This window comes from Panthera onca, chromosome E1 (assembly GCF_046562875.1).
Source record: "Panthera onca isolate mPanOnc1 chromosome E1, mPanOnc1 haplotype 2, whole genome shotgun sequence".
Classification (NCBI taxonomy): Eukaryota; Metazoa; Chordata; class Mammalia; order Carnivora; family Felidae; genus Panthera; species Panthera onca.
In genome coordinates, this window is record NC_138352.1 from 55,013,304 (window position 1) to 55,037,931 (window position 24,628).

General features: G+C 36.0%; 1 protein-coding gene across 1 annotated transcript; it reads right to left on the bottom strand.

The window, feature by feature from the left end:
• Positions 1-1,515: 1,515 nt before the first annotated feature.
• Positions 1,516-24,225, bottom strand: FBXO47 (F-box protein 47). Its single transcript, XM_078437204.2, has 11 exons — positions 24,049-24,225; positions 20,967-21,176; positions 20,442-20,612; positions 17,476-17,552; positions 15,871-15,948; positions 13,141-13,249; positions 7,731-7,907; positions 6,637-6,783; positions 5,828-5,970; positions 2,887-3,046; positions 1,516-2,233 (listed from the first exon to the last, which is right to left on the bottom strand). Exons 2-11 carry the CDS (start codon positions 21,148-21,150, stop codon positions 2,121-2,123), a joined length of 1,359 nt encoding a protein of 452 aa, XP_078293330.1. The 5' UTR covers positions 21,151-21,176; positions 24,049-24,225; the 3' UTR covers positions 1,516-2,120.
• Between the last annotated feature and the right edge of the window lie 403 nt (positions 24,226-24,628).

Here is a 24,628-nt window from a genome sequence, read left to right on the forward strand (position 1 = left end):
TTTCTCCCCAAATAATCTAATAGGTATATTGGCACCTTGGAATCACCAGTGTTTTCATAAATAAATGGATTAGGTTTTCCAAAGCGTATATAGGAAAAAGAGTGAGAGAGGGAGAAGAAAAGGCTAAAATCAAGGTATTATTTTGTACTCTGGTATCTGCCAACTTTTAATCTTTCTAATTTAATTGTGGGTGAATTCTGTTTTTAATTTAATGTTTATTTATTTTTGAAAGAGAGAGAGAGAGAGTGAGGGAGAGGCAGAGAGTGATGGGGACAGAGGATCCGAAGCATGCTCAGCACTGACAGCAGAGAACCTGATGTGGGGCTCAGACCCACGAAATGCGAGATCATGACCCGATCTGAAGTCAGACACTCAAATGAGTGAGCCGCCCAGGTGCCCCTGGGTGAATTCTTAAAATGAGAGGAAGAAATTGAAACCAGGATAAAAGCAAGAACTTTGTTTCTGCATGAATATGCAAATGCTAAACTCTGGAGAAAAAATTCCGGCCACCAACGGAAGTATAGTTGGACCATCCATCAGAGAAAGATAGTTAATTTCTGACATTCCAGAAATGAAGGAAAGTGCTTTTGCTACTGAACTATAGTAAAATCTTGTTATCACAATTTATGCTTTCTCCAAAAATTTCACTCTTCCTCAATCCTATTAAATCTCTGAGTCCCTCTTGCCAAACACTTGAGAATTTCTCACAATTTACATCCCACTTATATGGGTAATTTCTATATTTTCTAGTGTTCCTTTCCTTCATCAGCTGCAGAGGTGAGTTAAGTCAAGAGCTTAGAGAAACTAAGCCAGCATCCTTTCCAGGGGGACGGGGTGTATCTTTAGCAGAAATAAAATGATCAAACCCAAAGAGAAGAAAATGGGAGGTCCGGGAAGGCTCCAGCATGATTTCAGCCCCGTGAGACACTATTAGTTTCTATTTTAATAGTAAGAGTGGTGGTAGATGCCAGTTAGAGTGAAATAGTCCTGGAGCCTCTTGGAAACCATTTACTTGAACGAAAACCTCACTCTCTCCAGGGTTGCTCTACCCATGTGTGCTTGCACTTTCCTTCAAGTCCCACTCTTTGGGAGGAAAGCTTTAGGAAGAAGTGCAAATTACTTGTGAAGATTGTTCTGGCAGTAGAATAAATACTTTCTTTCATTTTATATTCTCCCTTACTTGCAACATTTTACTCTAATCTCTAGGAAGGAATAAAAGATGATTTAATTGGGGTGCCTGGGTGGCTCAGTCGGTTGAGTGTCTGACTTCCACTTAGGCCATGATCTCATGGTTCATGGGAGCCCCATGTTGGGCTCTGTGCTGACAGCTCAGAGCCTGAGGTCTGAATCAGATTCTGTGTCTCCCTCTCTCTCTGCCCCTCCCCCACTTGTGCTCTGTCTCTCTCTCAAAAATAAATAATTATTCAAAAAAAGACTATAGACTTTCCTCTATTTATAGATTTTTGTCTTAAAGAAGGAAGTATATATATATATATATATATATATATATATATATATATATATACAGACATACATATATATATGCATGTGTATGTATACACACACTTCCTTTGGTTTTTGATCTGTTAGCTCATGCAAAACATGAACAAAATATATGTTCTTTGTAATCATATGCCAAAAGGTAGTAAAAAATGTGATTTATATCTATACATTCCAAAATATCATATTACAAATCTTCACAAAACATTTTAGGTTATGTCTACACAGTCTAAGCAAAGTGAACAGATACAAGCCATTTAGTGAATCTGAGTCATCTCTACCTATAAAACAGAATTTTCCCTTGCTTCAAACATCCACACATACAGGTTGGCCCCAGATTCTTGGATACTAATGCTCTATTTAGTTGGGTGTTAGGTTTATCAAAATCTGGAGGCACAGCTTGTTTTCCAGAGAAATCTCAATACATTCTTGGGGTTGTCTGTAATTTTTATATTAATAATGGTGTAAGTAGTTGCCTCTAAAATTCTATGGTTTTTGAGTTCTTAGGTTACTTAGGTGATAAAAAGTCCCGTGGATGCTGTTCTCTGAGTGTGGAAAAGTAGCACTCTTCTAATTGTTAGTTCAGTGAGGTATTCTCTAAATGCAAGGCTTTTGAGTAGTTAGGTAGAAAGAGTATTCATGGTCAAATACAAGACCTCCTTATGGAAGTTAGCCTGAGCATGCACAAGATGGAACAGATTCAAAAAGCTTCTGTCATCTTCATCACGGTCTCCTGTATGCCACACAGGAATGGACAGCAGGGAAAAGAAAATCACAGTTAAATTTTTAAATATATGATTTATTCAGAACAAGATGTTCCAATTTTCCCTAATAATATGTAACAGAAGACTAGTTAGTTATCTTTACTAAGTCATACACTAACCACTGAAATCAGGGAGTTATATATGAGTACTGACTAAGAAGTAGAAGAAAAGGGTGCTGGTTCATGCTTTACTGCCTCTAACTATATGACTTTGGGCAAGTCAAGTAATTTCGCTAAGACTTAGTTTTCTCAACTGCAAAATAGGGTTGATTATCATATTGACTAGCTAATTAAACTATACAATAATATGTGTTGAAACTAAAAAATATGGGATATTATTATGATGATTATGATAGTTGGCAAGTTAACATTTTACTGTGCAAAATTGAAACGAGTTCCTTCTGGAGCAGACTCTTCAACCTGATGTTTTCCATTAAAATCCATACCAGAGTTAAAAAGTAGCAAAACCAGGGACTAAATATATCTCATGGAAAAACAAACCAAAAATGTCTGCTCCTTCTATTCTTAGTTTAGAAGTAAAAGTCTACACAGAATTATCTGTTTCAAGTGGAGATTAGAATGCATTTTATTCACACCTGTGTACCATCTACATGTACACTCACCAGACATAATTGACTGCAGCATTTCCATTATAACACAAGCAAATGCATTTGCCACACTCTGCAGGAAGTTATTTCTTTCCACCGGAGTGCTAAAGACTTTACAGACTTTTTGCATCATTTTAACCGCCCAATCCATGCAGTATAGTTCTTTCTCACACACCTGATTTAGATATAAAAAGAATTATGGTAAATCTTCATGTAAAGGAAACTGTAGAATTTTAAAATGGTACTAATAATAATGGTTTATGACTTCACATGATTTTATTCCACATAACATCATATTGAGTTTATAAGTGAGAAATGCTCTTACATTTAATTCTCCTTTGCTTTCAAATGGTACAATTTTAGTGGGAAAAAAAGTGTGAGGTAAATAAAAGTTTTGCTCAAGATTATCATAGGGTATTATTTATTAATGTAAGAACTAACATTGCAAATAATTATTAAGCATATCAAAAATAAGACTTATGCTCATTCATTCAATCAGCAAATATTTACTGAGCAGATGCTAAGAGCTGGAGACACAACGGTTAAGCCATTAAGACAGGGCTTCTATTTTCCGGGAATCCAATAAGGGTGACAAACAGGAAATTTTAATAGGCAAGAGAACTATGGTATTATCAACTCTCTACCATAAGAGTTGTAGGGAGTATTTACCTCTCTATTATTTAAAAGATAAAACATTTAAAGTAAAGATTACATGTTAATAGTTAAGAGTAGCTGAAAGGACAAAGGTTTATTTACTAACATTCTAAATGGCCAACTTAAATCACATAGTCAAATAACACACAACATGAAAATAAACCATATAGTAGTGTAACATTTAGTTATAATGTAAATCTGACAGGAAAGATTTGTGGACTGTGCACTGTGTAATAGGCACTGTTCCAGGCACTATGAAATTAATAAGCAACATAGTCCTGGATGTCAAAGAGCTTGCGATCAATTCTGGGAGATGACTTACCCCACACATGCAATGGCTTATGACCACTATTAGCAAATGAAGACAAAGAGAAGACAAATCTGACGCCATTTAGAGAAAATTAAGGATCAGAATTAAGATGTTTATCAGAGGTTTTGCAGGGAAGTCATCCTTAGTGACTCCCTCTTCATTCCACTTGCTACAGTGCTGCCAAAGTAAACTTCCAAAGACTTAAAGCTGATCATGTCACTCACCTTCCTAAAACTTTTCAGCAGCTCCTTATTAGAGGATGTGTTCAACCTCCACAGGATGGTTGACAAAGCCCTTCCTTACCTAGCCTCTCCCTTCCTATCTAACCTCACCTCCTCTTCCTCTGAACATTTTACTCCAGAAATAGTAATACTGAACTGCTTACAGTCCTTTGAATATAGCCAGGCAGTTCCATTTCTTTCTCCTTTTGAGGGAATCTGCTTAATTATTAAAATAAATATTTGCATTGTGAATTCAGTTAATTTATAGCTTTCTTCACAGTTTCACATTTTAAGAAGAGCCACAGAGGTTTCATTCATGTTTTAAGCAGTTGAGTTGGTAAAGATCCTGGTCTCCATTTCATAAGAAATGGATTACATTCAATTACTCCTCATAATAGTCAACTGGAAGACTATTCTTGCTGCTTTTGAAGCACTGGTGGGGTGGCATCTGTGATGGTAGCTAAATCAATGAGATTTTTATGTAATATGTGCAGGTACATGATTGAATAATTTGCAACGCCCCCCCTTCAATCTTCTGGCAAACTTCTATTCATTTTTAAAAACATATTTCTACTGGGATTGGGGAAGCCTTGCCTGTGCTCTATATTCACCCAATATTGGCTCCTCTCTGTTACCTCTGTTTCTATTTGTACATTATTTTTGTACTTATCACACTGAATTTATTTATAAATAAATAAACTGATACCTCTTAAAAGACCTTAAGCCGCTTTTTGTCAGAGATTTGTTCTGTTAATCTCCATAGTTTTTAATAGGTATTTTTTTTAATGTTTATTTATTTCCAGAGAGAGAGATAAAGACAGAGACAGAGAGAGCACACACAAGCAGGGGAGGGGCAGAGAGAGAAGAGAGAGAGAAAATCCCAGCGTGGAGCCTGACACAGGTTTTGATCCCAGGAACCACAGGATCATGACCTGAGCTGAAACCAAGGGTCAGATGCCCAACTAAGCCACCCAGGCTCCTCAATTTCCACAGTCTTAGAATATTACACAGTGTATGGCCCATAGTAAAACACTCAATTTGTGTTAAATGAATGCATATTAAATATATTTTTTAATGTTTTATTTTGAAAAACATTTTAACTATACAAAGTGTAAATAATAGTATAATGAACCCCCAATATACATTCCCTCGCTTCAACAATCACCAATCTTGTCTCCTCTCTACTATCATTTACTTTTACATCCTCTCCCTGCTGCCCACTGATTATTTTGAAGCAAATCATAAAAAGTGCTTTTTTAGGGGTGCCTGAGTGGCTCGGGCGGTTGAGCGACTAGCTTCAGCTCAGGTCATGATCTCGCGGTTCACGAGTTCAATCCCTGCATCGGGCTCTGTGCTGACAGCTCAGAGCCTGGAGCCTGCTTTGGATTCTGTATCTCTCTTTCTCTCTGCCCCTCCCCTGATCATGCTCGCTCTCTCTCTCTCTCTCTCTCTCAAAAGTAAATAAATAACAGTAAAAATTTAAAAAAAGAAATAAAAAGCGCTTTTTGAAAATGGGACTTTAAAAAAAGAATATAATTTGGCAGAGTTGTATAATAACAATATAGACATGAAGTGGGGAGAGGTGACTATAAGGAATGTTTCCAAATATGATATTATATTACTATATTAAAATTTTTTTAAGTATCATAAAAATATATGCTTAAATACTTATTCTTTCAAAATGTTTTGAACATATTTCAGTTCCTTCAGGCCAGCTCCCTAGTAAGTAAACTGTAATGTTAACTTGCTAGAGAAAAACTTGTTTACTTACCAAAGCCAAAAAGACTATCAGCTTTGCCAATTCAATGGCCCGTCCATTCACAGCTTTACTAGCCATGAAAGTGAAACAGATGTTGTTCCCACTTAGGATTAGGAGACGTGCATTATTCTCTAGAAGCCATTCACGGGGAACCACTTTTATTAGAGGGAGAACAGTTATTTAGTGAAAAATTATATAATAGCTCTAGTAAACACCATTAAGAACATGCAATATTATATCACCTTGTTGGAAATACAACTAGTGCAAGGGAAAAGCTCAGAAAAAATGCTTTAGTTGTATAGCACTCAACTAGAGACAGAGATTATTGCCAAGTTATGGTGACTTTTACAAATGTTCTAGTAATATGGTCAAAGCATTTCTCCTACATATAGATCAAAAGGCATGATAGTCTAATTCTGTGTAAGGAAAGAAATCTTATAAACTTTAGAATCCGAAGAATTCTGCAAGAATGGGAAAAATTGTTTTCCTTTTCCTTGCCAATAGGAGAGGGCTTTCTTCTTACACGGCCTAGGAGGGTGTTTGTGAGAATTTACAAAATGGGAATGATTGAGCTATAATTAAATTCGTGAAACTTTCAAACAGTAATGGTAATAAATATATATGTATTGGCAAGTGGAGGAAAGTACATTGATGATATGCGTTCTCTTCAAACATAATGTCAAACTCTTTAAATATTTTAGAACATTTAGTGATCTCGAATAGGTAATTCATTTATTACCCACAGAATTATCCTTACAATTTTATAACCATATTCTGAGAATACATTTCTATTATTCTATGTGGTAAATATGTATTTTTACCTGATAGTTCATCTACAAGACTGATAACATCATCTGCTGTCCATTCTTTCGTGCCTGTGTCATATAGTAATTTAATGGCATCAGCCAAACCTTTCAGACTGGATTCATCTGTAGGTTCTTCTATCATTTTCTGCCAAACCACCTGTCCTAGATAATTGAAACAAAAACTAGGCTATGACAGAATAGTTAGATTTATGATAAAGACTTCATGGATTGTTTAGAAAGGAAATTGGATTGCATAATGGAATCCCATTGCTTATATATGCTACTTTCATTTTAACTTTCATAATGAAAGTCAATTTTGATAACAGTCTAAGTTTGAATGTCTCTGGATGACGTGATGAAGCATAGGAACAATAGCTAAATGAAGTAAAGGTAGTTTCGCCAAGCAGAATAGTGCTTCTAGTTCAAAGATAATGCTATTCCTGTAACAGAAATTGTAGTAAATGATGTAATCTTAGTAAAATCATGTCAAATCTATTGATGTCCTTCTGAAAGGAGAGCATGCTGTATCTGAGTATCTTTCAAACATTTATACCAAAACACAGTAATCCAGTCAGTTTTTGATTATTTATCTATGACCAATTTGCTTTGTGAATTACACAGAACAAAATTTTATCCCAGATTGGCTTCCTGTTCCTATTCAGTGTACTTTAAACTAGTTACTTCCTGACAGAGACAATGTGAGACAAAGAACTGCACGCTAATATTAACGTTAACCTAAGCAAAACTTAACTAGAAAGGCAAAATTTCAAATAATCATATTATGCACCCAAAACATCAATTTCAACAACTACTGTGCTTTACAGGCATTATGAGTCCCCTCCAGCAGCAAACATAATCTTGAGTTAAGGTAATGTTTAGAAATAAAAAGTAGTGATTTTTAGGCATACCAAAGATGATTGGAATATATTTGGTAATGGCCTGCAGTCTTAAGTTATGCATAAGCCAATGTAGTGTACATCTATGAAATCATGAAACACAGTATAGTCAATAGGAATGATGAAACTGAGCAGGTACAAAAAGATATGCTTCCTAAAGTAAAAGTAATTAACCAGTTTTGTAACATACATTCCTGAAAAATGGATGCTCACCATCTTGAGGAGATATTGGTCCAAAGATGATATATAATAATCTTGCCTGATTCACCATTGGCCATGGTTTTAATATACGCGTCAACCAAAAAGCAGAATCACTTTGATGTATCCAGTGATCAAGCAGGACGCTCCTACAGAACAGTCTGATCCTTAACTCTAGTTTTCGAGCACTTCCTATGAAGACAAAAGAATTGTAAACCATTCTTCCTAGAAAGGCTGATGTGCATATTGGACAGGTCAGTGATAGACATTTGTAACATGCTTTGTACTGAAAGTGCTATTTCATTTTCCTCTGTAAAAATTTTAGATTATCAAGGGACTATTATTTATTTATTTATTAAAATTTTTTTTTAATGTTTTTATTTATTTTTGAGACAGAAAGAGACAGAGCATGAGCACGGGAGGGGCAGAGAGAGAGGGAGACACAGAATCCGAAGCAGGCTCCAGGCTCCGAGCTGTCGGCACAGAGCCCGACGCTGGGCTCGAACTCATCGACCGTGAGATCATGACCTGAGCTGAAGTCGGACGCCTAACAGAATGAGCCACCCAGGTGCCCCAAGGGACTATTTTTTAAACAATTTTATTGAGATATACTTTACACACCATACAATTGAGTGGCTTTTAGTATATTCACAGATATGTACAGCCAGCACCAAGCCAATTTTAGAATCTTTCATCACCTCAAAAAGAAATCCTGTTCTTTTAGCTTTCACCCCCCTCCCCCCATTATTTACCACCCCTAGCCTTAAGCAACAATAATCAACCCTCTGTCTCTAAAGCCTTCCTCTTTCTGGACTTTCATATGAATGAAATCATATAGTATGTGGTCTTTGTAACTGGCTTCTTTCACTTAGCATGTTTTTTTTTTAAAAGCACATTTTTATTACAGCAATATATAAAGCAAGTAACTTTAAGTGTTCATAACTACAACACCTGGCATGTGTTTAAGGTTCATCCATGTTATGGCATCTATCAGTACTTCCTTAATTTTTTTTTTTTTTTTTTTTTTTGCCAAATAATATTCCATTGCATAGATATACCTCATTTTGTTTATCCATTCACCCATTGATGGACATTTGGGTTGTTTCTACCTTTCGGCTATTATAACATTTGTGTACCAGTTTCTGTGTGGACATATGTTTTCATTTCTCTTGGGAAATACCTAGGAGTGGAATTTCTGGGTCATCTAGAAACGCTACGTTTAATCATTTGAGGAACTGCCAGACTGCTTTTTCCAAAATGGCTGTACCATGTTACATCCCAAACAGCAATGTATGAGGTTCCAATTTTTCCACATTCTCGCCAACATTTGTTATTATTTGACTTTTTGATTCTAGCCATTCTGGTGGGTATGAAGTGGAATCTTCTGTTTGTTTTTTAAACAGACTTATTGAAATATATATAATTTACATACCATATAATTCACCCATTTAAAGTATATAATTCAATAGTTTATAATCTATCATATTATTGGGGTGCCTGGCTAGTCGGAAGAGCATGAGACTCTTGATCTTGGGGTCATGGGTTTGTAACCTATGTTGAGTGTAGAGGTTACTTAAATAAACTTTAAAAATCTGTTATGTTATTAATTTTTAAAAATTGTGGTAAATATATATATTTATTTATATGTATATAAATATATATAACATAGTGTTTGCCATCTTAACCATTTTAAAGTGTATAATACAATGGCCTCAATTACATTCACAATATTGTTCCACCATCATAACTGTTTATTTCCAGAACTCTTTATCACCTCAAACAAACTCTATAACCATTTAAGCAATAGCTCCAATTTCCCTCTGCCCCCAGTTCCTAATAACCTCTAGTCTGCTTTCTGTTTTTATGAATTTGCCTGTTTAAGGTACCTCATTTAAGTGGAATCCCAAAATCTGTCCTTTTGTGTCTGACTTATTTCACTTAGCATGCTTTCTAAGTTCATCCATTTTAGCATGGATCAAGACTTCATTTCCTCTTATGGCTGAAAAATATTCCATTGTATGAATATACCACATTTTGTTTATCCATTCATCTGTTCAACACTTGGGTTGTTCCCACTTTTTGGATATTGTGAATAATGCTGTGGTGAACATTGGCATACATGTATCTTTCCAAGTCCCAGCTTTCAATACCTAGGAGTGGAATTGCTTGGTCATATGATAAATCTATGTTTAGCTTTTTGAGGAATGGTCAAGCTTGTCTTCCATAGTGGTGGCACCATTTTACATTTTTATACAATTTATGATCTATTTACTTATAGATAAGACAAGTATAAGTGGAAAGTCTACCAACGATCTAAGGCCGTATGAAGTATGTACTTCCTAATGTGTTAAGCCATGTAATATAGATGTGTAGGTGTCAGAGATCACTGAAGGCCTGGGGATCAGGAAAGGCTTTACAGAGGAAAGTCAGGTAAGTTGGGTCTTAAAAAATGAGGAGAGGGGCGCCTGGGTGGCTCAGTTGGCTGAGCGTCTGACTTCAGCTCAGGTCATGATCTCACAGTCCATGGGTTCGAGCCCCACGTTGGGCTCTGTGCTGACAGCTCAGAGCCTGGAGTCTGCTTCAGATCCTGTGTCTCCCTCTCTCTCTGCCCCTCCTCCACTCATGCTCTGTCTCTCTGTCTCAGAAATAAAAACATTTAAAAAAAGGAGGAGAGATGGTATTTCAGAAAAAAAAAATAGAGAATGAATAAAAGATATGAAGTGGAAATGTTTAAGAGATGTGTGAGACACAGTGAGTAGAGTGAGAAGCCTACTCTATGTCAAACAAATACAGAGAATAGTGGGGAATAAGTTTGCAAAAGTGGGGTGGGATTAGAATGTAAAGGCCAGGGGGCGCCTGGGTGGCGCAGTCGGTTAAACGTCCGACTTCAGCCAGGTCACGATCTCACGGTCCGTGAGTTCGAGCCCCGCGTCAGGCTCTGGGCTGATGGCTCAGAGCCTGGAGCCTGTTTCCGATTCTGTGTCTCCCTCTCTCTCTGTCCCTCCCCCGTTCATGCTCTGTCTCTCTCTGTCCCACAAATAAAAAAAAAAAAAAAAAAAAAAAGAATGTAAAGGCCAGTATAAAAAGTTTGGACTTTATTTTGAAGACATTAGGGAGCCAGTGAAAGTTTTTGATCAAGGAAGGGACATGATAAATTAATTTTGTTATTGTTTCATTGGGCTTCTAATCTGCTTTTTTGATCCATAATTTGTGTCATAATGAAATATCTCAAACTGTCAGAAAAAGCAGAGATACTACAAAAATACTGTGTACCAATCACGTAGCTTTGTTAAAGCTTTACTTTTTGCTATATTTGCTTCAGATTTTTAAAATAAATAAAACATTATAGGTACAGTTACAGCTCCTTGTATATCACTCCCAATCCCCTTGCCCTTTATCCTCAGAGGTGATCACCATCTTGAATTTGGGTTTTGACCCTCTCATACCTAGTCAACATTCTCCGGAAAAATAAAACAAACAGGGTGTGTATATATACACAGAGAAGAATTTATTCTGAGAAACTGGCTCATGAGATTGTTGAGGTTTGGCAATCCAAAATCGGCAGGATATGCTGGCAGACTAGAGAACAGAGAATAGTTGCAGTTCAAGTCCAAAGGCAGTCTGCTGGCAGAATTTTATCTTGCGTGGGAAGGTCAGTCTTTTTCTACTAAGGCCTTCAAGTGATTGATGAGGGTAATCTGTTTATTCAAAGTCTACTGCTTAAATGTTAATTTCATCTAAGAAATAATTTCAGAGAAATGTCTAGAATAATGTTTGACCAAATATCTGGGTACTGTGGCCTAGGCACGTGGGCACTCAAACTTAATTATCACATTTCCCAACTATGTTCTTATACTTTTCTTTTTTTACATTTTTTAAACGTTTATTTATTTTTGATAGAGAGACAGAATGAAAGCAGGGGAGAGGCAGAGAGAGAGGCAGACACAGAATCTGAAGCAGGCTCCAGGCTCTGAGCTGTTAGCACAGAGCCCGATGCCGGGCTCGAACTCACGAACTGTGAGATCATGAACTAAGCTGAAGTTGGATGCTTAACTGACTGAGCCACCCAGGCGCCCCTGTTCTTATACTTAAAAAAAAAAATTTTTTTTTAACGTTTATTTATTTTTGAGGGGGAGAGAGACAGAGATAGAGTGCGAATGGGGGAGGAGCACAGAGAGAAGGAGACACAGAATCTGAAGCAGGATCCAGTCTCTGAGCTGTTAGCACGGACGGGGCTTGAACCCACAAACCGTGAGATCAAGACCTGAGCCAAAGTCAGAGGCCTAACTGACTGAGCCACCAGGCACTCCTGTTCTTACACTTTTTAATACATGTATGTTACCATAAAGAATATATAGAATTATTTTACATGTTTTTAATTTGTATATAAATAGTATTATATTGAAAATATCCTTTGGTTACCTTTTTCTCAAATTATATTTTAAGGTTTATCCATACATTTTAACTACTCATTAATACATTTTAACTACTAATGGATTTCATTGTATGAATACTTTATTTATCCATTCACCTGACAATGGGCATTTAGATTGTTTGCAGTTTTTCATGGTTCCATACTGTATAAGAATGTTCATTCTTATACATGTCTCCTTATGCACACTGTGGGAGTGTCTCCCAGTGATATTGCTAGATTGTAGGATTCCATAATTTTAAAAATATGAAATATTTCATATATATACACAAAGGTTTAAGTAATGCTATAACAAACACCTTTGTATCCTCCATCCAGACCTAAGGAATAAAATATCAATACAATTAAGCCCTGAGTACTTCTTTCTCTAATCACATGCCATATTTGCTTCACAGTTTAATTCAGTGTTTATCATTCCCTTACATTTCTTTGTCCTTTTACTACATATGGATGTCATGATTTACTTTTTTAAGTTTATTTTTATTTATTTGGAGAGAGAGATAGCGAGCAAGTAGGGGAGGGGCAGAGAGGGAGACAATATCCCAAACAGGCTTTGCTCTGATACGGGGCTCAAACTCATGAACCCTGAGAGCATGACCTGAGCTGAAGTCAAGAGTTGGAGGCTTAACCGACTGAGCCAACCAGGTGCCCCTGTCATGATTTACTTTTAAATACATTTTTGAACTCTGCTCTTTTTTTTTTCCTATTTAAAAAAAAATTTTAACGTTTATTCATTTTTGAGAGACAGGGCACGAGTGGGTGGGGGGAGGTCGGTGGAGGGGCATGGAGGGGCAGGGAGACACAGAATCTGAATCTGGCTCCAGGCTCTGAGCTGTCAGCACATGATCCATGAGATTGAACTCATGATCCATGAGATCATGACCTGAGCCGATGTTGGACGCTAGGCTGACTGAGCCTCTCAGGCAAGGTGTCCTCCTTTTTTCCCCCTATTTTAATATCTGTAATAATACTAATTAATTGTAGTTTTTTTACCTGGTTTGCTGCAGACAACGGTCTGCATCTTCCGGGAGAGATCAGTCAGCTCACATAAGAAGTTATATACACGATGGCACTCGAGTTCATCCCAACCTGCTGTTAAGGTCTGAGAATAATAAAATAAAGGAAATATTGTAGATGTTCAGACCATCAAATCAAAATGTAAGTCACTACTGCCTTATGAACATAATAGCTGTATCATATGATTGAGGTGATGTGCAATTTTTATCCACTATGGAATATTTAATAAGAAAATTTATATAAACAAATCCTAGAAATGCTCCAAAACCCAGTTTCTTTTTGGTTGTAAAGGGAGTATCCTTTCAGAGAACTTTCAAATGGTACTGAATCCTGAACTCTGACAGTATGAGTAAAATAACAAAGCCAAAACCCTAGAACACAGCATTAGCTATCTGACTCACAACATACTGTATGTAGTTTAGTTTTAGACTTCAACAGAATCCCTTTAATCTCCTCTAGTTATCATTTATGATATTACATACAAGTGATAATGATTTCATTTTAATATGACAGTTATGAATATTTATTAATGACATTTTGATGTGAACAAGCAAACATTTTTATTAGGACAGAGTTCAATAATTATCATTGAACAAACCATAATGTAAAGTTATACATATATGAAAAGGAAATTCAAACGGTATACCACTACAGTTAGATTCTCAAAAGGTTGACTACTCATACAAATTTTTCTTAAAATAGTTGAACTGGATTTTAGTAGTTTAAAAATTAATCTCATTTTCTCTGGAAGGACATAGAAGAAACTGCTAACAACAGTTACTTCTGTTGAAGGGAACTTGGTAGATAAGGGACAGGCCTTGTTGGGAGATTTACTTTTCACTTTATACAATTTTGTACCTTTTGAATTTTATATGCATATATGTGTTTATATTACCTATCCCCACCCCCTCTCCCAAAGCAAAAGTCTATCTTAAAAGAGGGATAGTAAGAGGAACTAGGCCCCTGGAATCTGGGCAGGCAGATGGTGGCTGGGAGGCTGGGATATAGAGCAAGATTGTTATAAACATTGTAAGGTCGTTTAAGTTTTAAATAAGTTATTACAGCTGATCCTTGAACAAGGCAGGGGTTGGGGCACTGACACCCCCTCACAGTCGAAAATCCACATATAGATTTTGGTTCTCCCAAAACTTAACTACTAATAGTCTACTGTTGATCACAAGCCTTACCAATAACATAGTCAATTGACATATATTTTGTATGTTATATGTATTGTATACTGTATTTTTACAATAAAGTGAGAAAAAAAACGTTATTCAGAAAATCATAAAGGGGTGCCTGGGTGGCTCAGTCGGTTAAGCATCCAACTTTGGCTCAGGTCACGATCTCAGGGTTCATGAGTTTGAGCCCCACACAGGCTCTCTGCTGACAGTGCAAGGCCTGCTTCAGATCCTGTTTCCCTCTCTCTCTGCCCCTCCTCTGATCTCTCTCTCTCTCTCTCAAAAGAAAAAGAAAATAAGAAAGAGGTAATACATTTATGTACTATACTGATTTATTGAAAAACATCTGTCTATAAGTAGACCTGGACAGTTCAAACCTGTGTTGTTCAAGGGTAAACTGTACATTTAAACTACTTAAAACGATGTAATAGATTAATAATATATCATTAATATTGAATAACGTTAAATAATAGTATTGTTATCTTCTTTGTTTATAATAAAAGATTAGTCAAAAACTTTTATTTTTTTTTTAAATTTTTTTAACGTTTTATTTATTTTTGAGACAGGGAGAGACAGAGCATGAACGGGGGAGGGTCAGAGAGAGGGAGACACAGAATCTGAAACAGGCTCCAGGCTCTGAGCTGTCAGCACAGAGCCCTACGCGGGGCTCAAACTCACGGACCGCGAGATCATGACCTGAGCCGAAGTCGGCCGCTTAACCGACTGAGCCACCCAGGCGCCCCTGTCAAAAACTTTTAAAATCATGTAGTTTTATTTCTTTTTTTTATCAACTTAATTGAGATATAATTGACATTAACATTGTGTAGGTCAAAGGTGTACCGTGTAGTGATTTTATATATGTATATATTGCAAAATAATTACAATAATTAACACATCTGTCATCTCCCAAAGTTACAATTTTTTTCACTTCTAAAATCACATTTTTAAAAATGTTTATTTATTTTTGAGAGAGAGAGAGAGAGAGAGACAGAGTGCAAGTGGGGGAGGGGCAGAGAGAGAAGAAAACACAGAATCCAAAGCAGGCTCCAGGCTCTGAGCTGTCAGCACAGAGCTGATGCAGGGCTCAAATTCACGAACTGCGAGATCATCTGAACCGAAGTCTGACACTTAACCGACTGAGCCACCCAGGCACCCCTAAAATCACATTTTAAATAACTAGCTCAAGACTAAAACTTCATTACACACACATACACACACGCACACGCACGCACACTCCACCCCACAAGATTACTAGTCTTTACAATTGGCTAGAAATGTCAAGGATATTGGTATGGAGCAAATAAATATTAAATGTTCTTACCATTGAGAAATTCAAGAAAAAAATCTGAGGTGGCACACTATTAGATTAACACATCCTCAGATCTTTATATTTTGTTCTCTTCTAGATTATTTTTATTAACCTACAGAAAGCTAGATTACATGCTCTACTTGTTAACATTTCGAAAAGCATTCCTTTTCTTCTTCTTTCATGAAATGTACCTATAAAAAATAAATTTTAAAAATGTACCTGCAAAAACATGCCATAACATGGTAATCCTAAACATTGGATAGGGGCTGCACAGCCATTGAATTTAAAACAGGAAACCTGTAAAGAAACAACTATTAATTCCTCTTTTTCAATGGAACTGTACAATGATTGGACATTCAAATTTAATGGAAATATGCAGGAATTTTTCAGTATTGAAAATAATTAAAACACTAAATAACTAATTAGCATTGTGTTATATAGGTGGGATCTCAAAAGAAGTATAAACAGAGTCCATCTTCAAGTTCATAATTTATTTAGAATAAAATACATGCACATGAAATTATTTTGATAATTCAGGTTAGAATACATATAAATGTTAAAATGACCAAATATACACTGTATCAGATATTTTGAAAGCAGAAACAAGATAAATTTGATCAAAACAGCTTCTGAAGGATGTGAAAAAAGCACTGTCTTAGAGTAAGATGCAAATATAATGAATGGAAAAGATAGGTGAGGGAAATGATAAAGACAAAATTTTATAGAGGTAGGATAAAAAGGTTTATATGGAAATAAAGATATGACATGCTTAATTGGGCTCAATGTAGTAGAAGTAAGGTTGCATCGTCAGGGAAAACCCTAAATATGGGCTTTGGACTTTATCTTGCTGAAATTGAGTAACCACCAAAAGATTTTTAAGCAAGAAAATTAACTTGATGAAAGGGATACTTTAGGAAGAATATCTTGATTCAACATACAGAATGTCCTAGGAAGTGAAGAAATAGATGGCAGAAAGATCATCTGAGAAGCTGCTGCAATAATATAGATCTGAACTTCATGCAAATGCCAACATGAAAAAAGCTGATGCATCAGAAATAGTTTGCATACTATTGAGTGTAGAACTGAACCGCAGCATTGGATGTATATTTGAGTTTGTATAGTGAAATTCAAAAGCTTATACAGAGATTATGCCTAAACACATTGATACATATTTCCAAGTCATAAATTATCATAAAAGTTTTATTATTTTAATATTAAAACACTTTCTTATTTTTTGAAAATTTAAACAGTAAGAAATGATTTCATTTTAATAAAATACGTAAATCACCACTTTAAAACATCCTCAGGATTCTCATGTAGGGTAAAAATACTTTTATACTCTGATAAGCTTAACAAACTTGAATGATGTTCTTAGTTATGTAAAAATATTATTTTATGGGGTGCCTGGGTAGCTCAGTTGATTAAGCATCTGAGTCTTGATTTTGGCTCAGGTCATGATCTCATGGTTCGTGGGACTGAGCCCCACATCAGGCTTTGCGCTGACAGTACAGAGCCTGCTTGGGACCTCTCTCTCCCTCTGCCTCTCTCCCCTGCTCATTCTCTCTCTCTCCCTCTCGAAACAAACAAACAAACAAACAAACAAACAAATATTTAAAACATTGTTATATGATAAATAAAAGACTACTGCATTTTGGTGGTTTATAATCTCTGGATACTTGGTATTAGATCATCATCAATCAGTTTTTAGTACTATCTTATGAAATTCTACTAATTGAAGATGGATCTAAAATGAGTGTAAGACATTCATTAAAATATCTTTACTGGAAACCAAGATTATGAACTAATTAAGAAGTGTGATCTTACTTCTGCCAGTATCCTGTGAATGTACTTTAGTCTTTCCCTTGTGGGTAGCAGCAATGTACATCTTTTAAACAGCAGACCTGAGAAAGTAAAGAGACACATGAAAAAAAAAAAAAAAGATAACAATGCAATTAATTTAAGAGTACCTATAAAGCACAGCATAACATTTCCTGAAAGTCAAGTATGGTATATCACAGTAGACTGTGAGCTGACATGGTTCTGAAGAGGAAGTTTGGGAGCAAGAGTATATGGTATTTACCAAGTAACTCTGATGTCTACTAAGTGGCATAAAATCTTACAAAACATTATGAAATTGATATTATAAGACAGATACGGAAACTATTTAGACTTAAAAAGATACAATAACAGACACAAAGATACACTAGTGGAACTTTATATTATCTTTATTCTCAAGAACAGATTCCAATAGTTCTTGAAATTAACATCATGTTCACGAAGGGAAATGTTTTAAGAGTCGTTAACGTAAAACACGGAAAGAATGAAAAAAGGGATTTTGTATTCCTTTCTCCAGATAAAAAATTTTTTAAAGCATTAAGTACTTAAAATTTCAGAGGTTAGAAGTTATTTTCCCTCACAGAAAGTATCCAGTTTGGATGAAATATCCATTTCTTCCTTCAAAGATATCCTTTTATGGGGCTTATATGTTACGAATGTATAGAATTTTGTATTCAGATATTTTAAAAAAGAAAAAAAACCTCTTCAATTTCCCAGTGAGATATGTAACTTGAACTACAGTGACAGTGTATGATTTGTTTTCTGTAACTTTATGTGTTCTGTTTTCCTAAAATGGCAATACACTGTTAACATTCCTATAAGGGCAATGTTGTCCTTACACTAAAAATAAGATACATGGTAGGAAAATATATATCTGAATATCATGAATTTCTCCATTTTTATCTCCTCTGCATTTACTTTTTAACACATATAATAACTGCTTTATATAATTCTGTAGAATCTATGGGAATCCAATTTATTTTTAGAAGTTGCTATGTTTGGATAACACATGACCAGAATTGAGTTTGAAATATAAACCCTTCTTATTTTTGTACATAAAAAGACATTTTCAGTGCTTGGTTTTTAAGCTGAGTTCTTTTTCTTTTCATGTTTTGGCATCCAGTTCCATGGCATAGCATAGCTGGGGAATTGTAAGCTATAATTGTATGTTGGTTGCTTTTTCTAATGTAAAACTCCTATTTTTAAGGATTGCAATTTACCATAAAAACCAGTACTGGCTGGCTTATTTATTTTTTTTTTAACACAGGTGCTCTGCTATACCCTTTAGAGGCCAACTTTTAAAATTTCTTCCCACTAAAATAGAATCAGATGTAATGTTCTTTTCACACTGGCCATCTGCTCTGTTTTGTATGAAGAAGCAAATTAAAATTTATGATTTTCAGAGCACAGAATTCTGAAAATGTTATTTTGATGTCTGAAAACAAGAACAGATCAGATAGGAATGGCAACATGAGAAAATGGTAGGTACATCAAATTTACCTAAAGAATAAGTCATAAGCCAGGTGTCTGCACCAAAATTAAATGGAAGGTTGAAATCATTACGTGAATAAAACTGTTTTTAAAAGCTGGCTATTAAGATCAATACATATTTGTATTTTTCCACTGAATTATCCATACAATTATCTTAAGGCCGTTTTGCTTATTTGAGTGACTAAGTCTTGGTCATGGAGAAAAAAATTCTTTCAGATCAAAACCAAAAAAATAAGCTCTTTCACCACACCACTTGTTCTGTAACTAAGGATGTTTGGAAAAGGATATTTACAATGACAAGTAGCAAAAAGCCATTGCTATATTCTGTTACAGGCTTTACTAAGTCTAATCATAAATACCGAAACCAGTAACACTGCAATCAGATTACATACCTTTCATTTAATCTTATTAAATACACTTATCAAATACACTTTTATGTATTTACACAGGTGTATAATCTTAAAGCTAGGCATCCTTGGGCTACTAAAAGATAATAATCACTGAACTATTATACCTTAATTTAAAACCTGAAACATCATCTTAATTTTTTTTTATTTTTTTAATGTTTACTTTTTAGACAAAGAAAGAGAGACAGAGTGTGAATGGGAGAGGAACAGAGAGAGAGGGAGACACAGAATCCAAAGCAGGCTCCAGGCTCTGAGCTGTCAGCACAGAGCCTGACATGGGGCTCGAACTCACAAACTATGAGATCATGACCTGAGCCAAAGTGGGACACTTAACCAATTGAGCCACCCAGGTATCTCATTAATTTTTGGTTTTATTGCCATACTTTGGTTAATTACAAGGTAGTTTCATAATTAAACTGGTGTCACTAGTCAAGTCAAAATTAGAATTTTATTTCAGCACTCTGAGGGAGAATAAAATCGATGAATGGGATGAAAGACATAAACAACTATAAATCAAGGGAAGAAATTATAATTTCCTTTGATAAGGTTAATTTATTATAGCATAATGATTTATTAGTAAATGTGTAGAGTACCTTAAAAAACACATTGTTTCTGATAAGAGAATAAGTGATCTTCCACAACATTTCTGTTTTAAGGACTATAGATTATGGTTAAAAGAGAAAAGAGGTTTCGAGATAAAACTCATTAGATACACAGGAAGTAAAGCATAGAAAATACATCAGTTTCCTAAACTGATAAGCCACCTTATCAGTTTACTTATCACTTATCAGTGACTGATAAGTCACAAAGGTGACATTGTATGGACATGAAATCACAAGGACTGATACTTTACATTAAAGTGCATTCTCTCATCTTCAAAGATAAGTATAAGAGACTATTATGGGAAAGTCCTCACACTGAAGGGTAAAAGCATCATAGCAATAGGCACATCTTAAGAAATACCCCATTTCCCACAGGCCTTACAGAATTGTTTAATAAAATCCCCTTAATTAAGTGTAGTTCTTTACTTGTTACAATTCTCATTACATAAATTACCTAGAGATCTGTAATGTTCCAGTATGGCAGAGTCTTGTCTCTTGCTAGGCAGCTCAAGGTTATGAAAATCCTGTAGTAAAAGTCTTTTGCTTCCTGATGAGGTTGAGATATAATTAATAATGTGCTGGCTGACTGTTTTGGACACCATGCTTAGCATGCTGATATCCTTCACTACCAAAAGAAATATATATACATACATATAAATGGCTTAATTATAAGGATAGCACTATTATACAATCTTAACTTATAATCTTTAAATTGTTTGAAATCTACCGCTCAATGAATTGGAAATATTTAGGGATGTAACCGTCAAGTTACCATGTTATTATACTTAGAGGCATGCTTTAAAGAGTTTGAGTGTCGTACTTTCTTCATTGTACCCCTTGCCTAACAATGATGAAAATTTAGAAAATAAACATAATGTAAATACCATTAATATTCTAGCAGGGCCTAAGATGATAAACTAGTTCTTGGGAAAAAATATTCAAGTGTCTATATAACCTACTCATAGTCCCCAGACCTCACCTGACAAATATCTTAAGATTATTTGGAATATTTCCAATGGCAAGGCTTTAAAATTTCCAAGCGTTGATAAGGGCTGAGATTCTGAGCCAAGGGTATCGGAAAAATAGCTGTTGGATCGACGATTACTACGTCTGTATTTCTGGTTGGGAATCAAAGTGAAACTGGTATTTATTCTAGATGCCATCCTCTTTCTTATCTCATGAATTGATCCTGGTTAGAAAAATAAAATATAAGAGACAAAGAAGAAAGGAGATTATAGCAATGAAGAGCTGTTCTTTTAAAATGAATTTGACACTTTGATGGGCAATAGCTGTCTATTTACAAATCTTTTTTTTTTTTTCCTTAAGTGATCTCTACTCCCATTGTGGGGCTTGAACTCATGACCACGAGATCAAGAGTTACATGCTCTACCAAGTGAGTCAGCCAGGCGCCCCTCTATTTACAAACGTTTTAATATAATATCCAATTTATGGAGTTCCCCCCGGTAGAGTCTATTTATTCATTTCACACGATATGAAATGTTTAAAAATCTTTTCCCCCTTAGCCAAATATTCTAGATAAAGAATTTTAGTAGAATAAGAAACACGTATTTGGGTAAGATATAGTCTAAGAAAAGAAATATGCAAAAATTTGAAAAAGTAAAAGATCTGACACAAAAAACCAATATAACAAATTCAAAACATTCAATATCTGTCCGTTAGTATGTTGCTTTCACAATCTTTACATTCTAAAAAGAATCAAAATATCAATGTAGCTTTAAAATTTTGTAGTAAAGTCTTTCAATGTTTTTAAAACTGAGTACTAACATTTTCTTTTGTTGGAAATAGTAAAAATAAAGAGAGAAGAAATAGAAATTTTAGGGGCACCTGGGGCTTAGTTGGTTAAATGTCCAACGAAGTCTTGGTTTCAGCTCAGGTTATAATCTCTCACTTCGTGAGTTCAAGCCCTGCATTGGGCTCTACGCTAACAGTGTGGGGCCTGCTTGGGATTCTGTCTCTCTCCCCCCCCTCCCTACCTCTCCCCCCACTCGCTCTCTCTCTCTGAAAATAAATAAACTTAAAAAAAAAAAAAGAAAGTCTAAGTTTAGAGCTTTTAAAAGTTACCAGCTCTAACAGATTAAGAAGATTGCATTACTATTACCAATTAGGTACTGTTTAACACAAATAAGCAGTAAAATTAAAGTCTTGTAAAATTAATAAGACTAGAAAAAATAAATGAGCAATGATTTTCCTCTTAATTCCACTTTTGGTTAATATTAATTACTTATAAGGTTTAGGAAGGGCCTATACAACTTGATTTCAAAAATGAGCATTTCTTCTATAATTTACTTACACCGAGAACATTATTTTAAAAAAAAATATTCATAACATGCAGTGACTTTGTGTCACTACTGCTCCCATTCAGAAAACACAGTCTTTTGTATATACACACACAGGTATATGTACAGATGCATAACAACAACTCCAATCTAAGGCTCTCTGTCTCCGAAGTAACGACTGAGACATTTCATCAGAGTTACAAATACATCTGACCAAATGCATTTCCTCCTTTTGTCACAAAATTGCCAAAATCACATTGTTACGTATTCCTCTAAGAGGTTACTTATAGCAACTTAAAATCAGTTACATTTGAAAACATGGCCAATAAGTGTAGTTCTTAGTGAAAAGCATACTGAGGCCCTCCTTTAAAAACATACCATAGCACCTTGCTTTAGCATTCCACGAGCATTGAAATTAGAAGAGATTTCAAAATACTCGTTAAAATTACAGAAGTAACATACTGTATTGTCAAAAGTTTACAAAATGCAGCAAAACAAAAAGACCATTAAATTCACTTATAAACTAGAATTCATATCACCCCAGAATTATATATTTAATAACATATGTATCACATATAACATACATTATATATATTATATGTGTTATATATACACATATATAATATATACATATATAATACATATACACATATAATATACACACATATATAATACATATATATAATATATATACATATATACACACACATATATATTACATATACACATATATAATATATATACATATATATACACACATATATATTATATATATACATACATATATATATACATATTATATATATATATATGTATGTTCCTAACAAAACAGGGATCACCGTTCATATTATTTTGTAATCTGGGTTTTTTTTTCAGTTGCAATTGTAAGTGAAACTAATTTCCTTCCATACCAACAGATACTTCTACAAGTATAGATATTTTAAAGGCTGCATGCAAATCCACCAAATGGAAGAATCTTCATTTATTTAATCCGCGAGGCTGTTTTTCACTTTTCACAGTATGCGATTTCTAAAATTCTAAACCTGGCCTAGGGCTTGTCCTGCCCCTGAGGAACGTGTCAAGTGGGACTTGGGTGGGGCCTGCGGGCTCTTCAGGGCCTCGCCGAACACCTGAGACCCAGTGGTTGACTCTGCGTCAACCACCGAGCGTGTGTACTTAAACCTCTGAGGATTAAAACGCAGTGGGCCCATTCTTTCAAAACCGAAGTCTCCCCTTACAATTCCTTGCTTCTCCTCACTCAGACCTGGAGGCTTCTGGGGCAGGGGGAGGGCGGGGAAGCGGGCTTTCCAGAAAATCCTAAAGGTGTAATCCAAACTACTTCCGGTTTCCCCCCCCCCCCAACCCCACCCCCCGTATCCCTCAAGAGAATGAGAATCACTGCCCGAAATAATAGTAATAAAATGTTTCGACGCCTCTGTTCCAGCCCGCTCGTTTTGGACTGTGAGAGGCTTTGAGCGCCTTCTTGGCTGAATTTTCCCCCCCGCTTTCGGAGAAAACCGTCCCACAGCAATTCGCCGCGATTTCTGTTTTGTTTTAACCTAACAAACCCTAGAAGAGACCCGCCACATCTGCAGGGGCATTGGCCCCAAACACCTCAGAGAGGTAAACCAGGGAGGCCATAAAGGAGAAACTGGCCGACAGAAGAGTCAAACCACATGGCGATGCATTTTTTACCCCCTTCAGTCCACGAGAAGATGAAACCATCCCAAGTAAGTACTGGGGGGAAAAAAAATCTCTTTTTACCACAGATTTTGACAGTTTTCCGGCTAAGGAATCACAGGCAAATGGGATTTAGTTGGTCTGCCCCACCATCCTCAAATTTCTTAATGTTTAAAAAAGAAAGTATCTCCTCAAGATTTTCCCGCCGGGTAGACGGCGGGTTCAGCTCCGGTCGGCTCCGGAGTTGCGTTCCCGCCTCCCAGGCGCCCCTGTCGCCTCAAGAATATTTTAGAATCCTCCCAGGAGCCCCAGCGGGAAGGAAGCCCCGCCCCCTCACGAATAGCAAGAAGCCCCTCCTCCCTCATGAATATTTTAGAACCCTCTCAGGAGCCCCCGCGGGAAGGAGACTCCGCCTCCTCATGAATAGTAAAAGCCCCGGCAGGCATAGTGCCCTCCCACGCCATGAATAATTGACGAGGATGTAGTCCACGGAGCCCGAAAGGAGGCCAAAGGCACCCTTTGCTCCAAGCTGAAGACAGGAAGGGGTGGAGCCGTTAGAATCTGGGGGAGGGGAGGGTGCAAACGAAGAGCCCCAACCTGGCTCGCCACGCATCTCCTCCAAACCACTTCCTTTCCCTTCAGCCTAGTTCTGAGCCCATTTTTG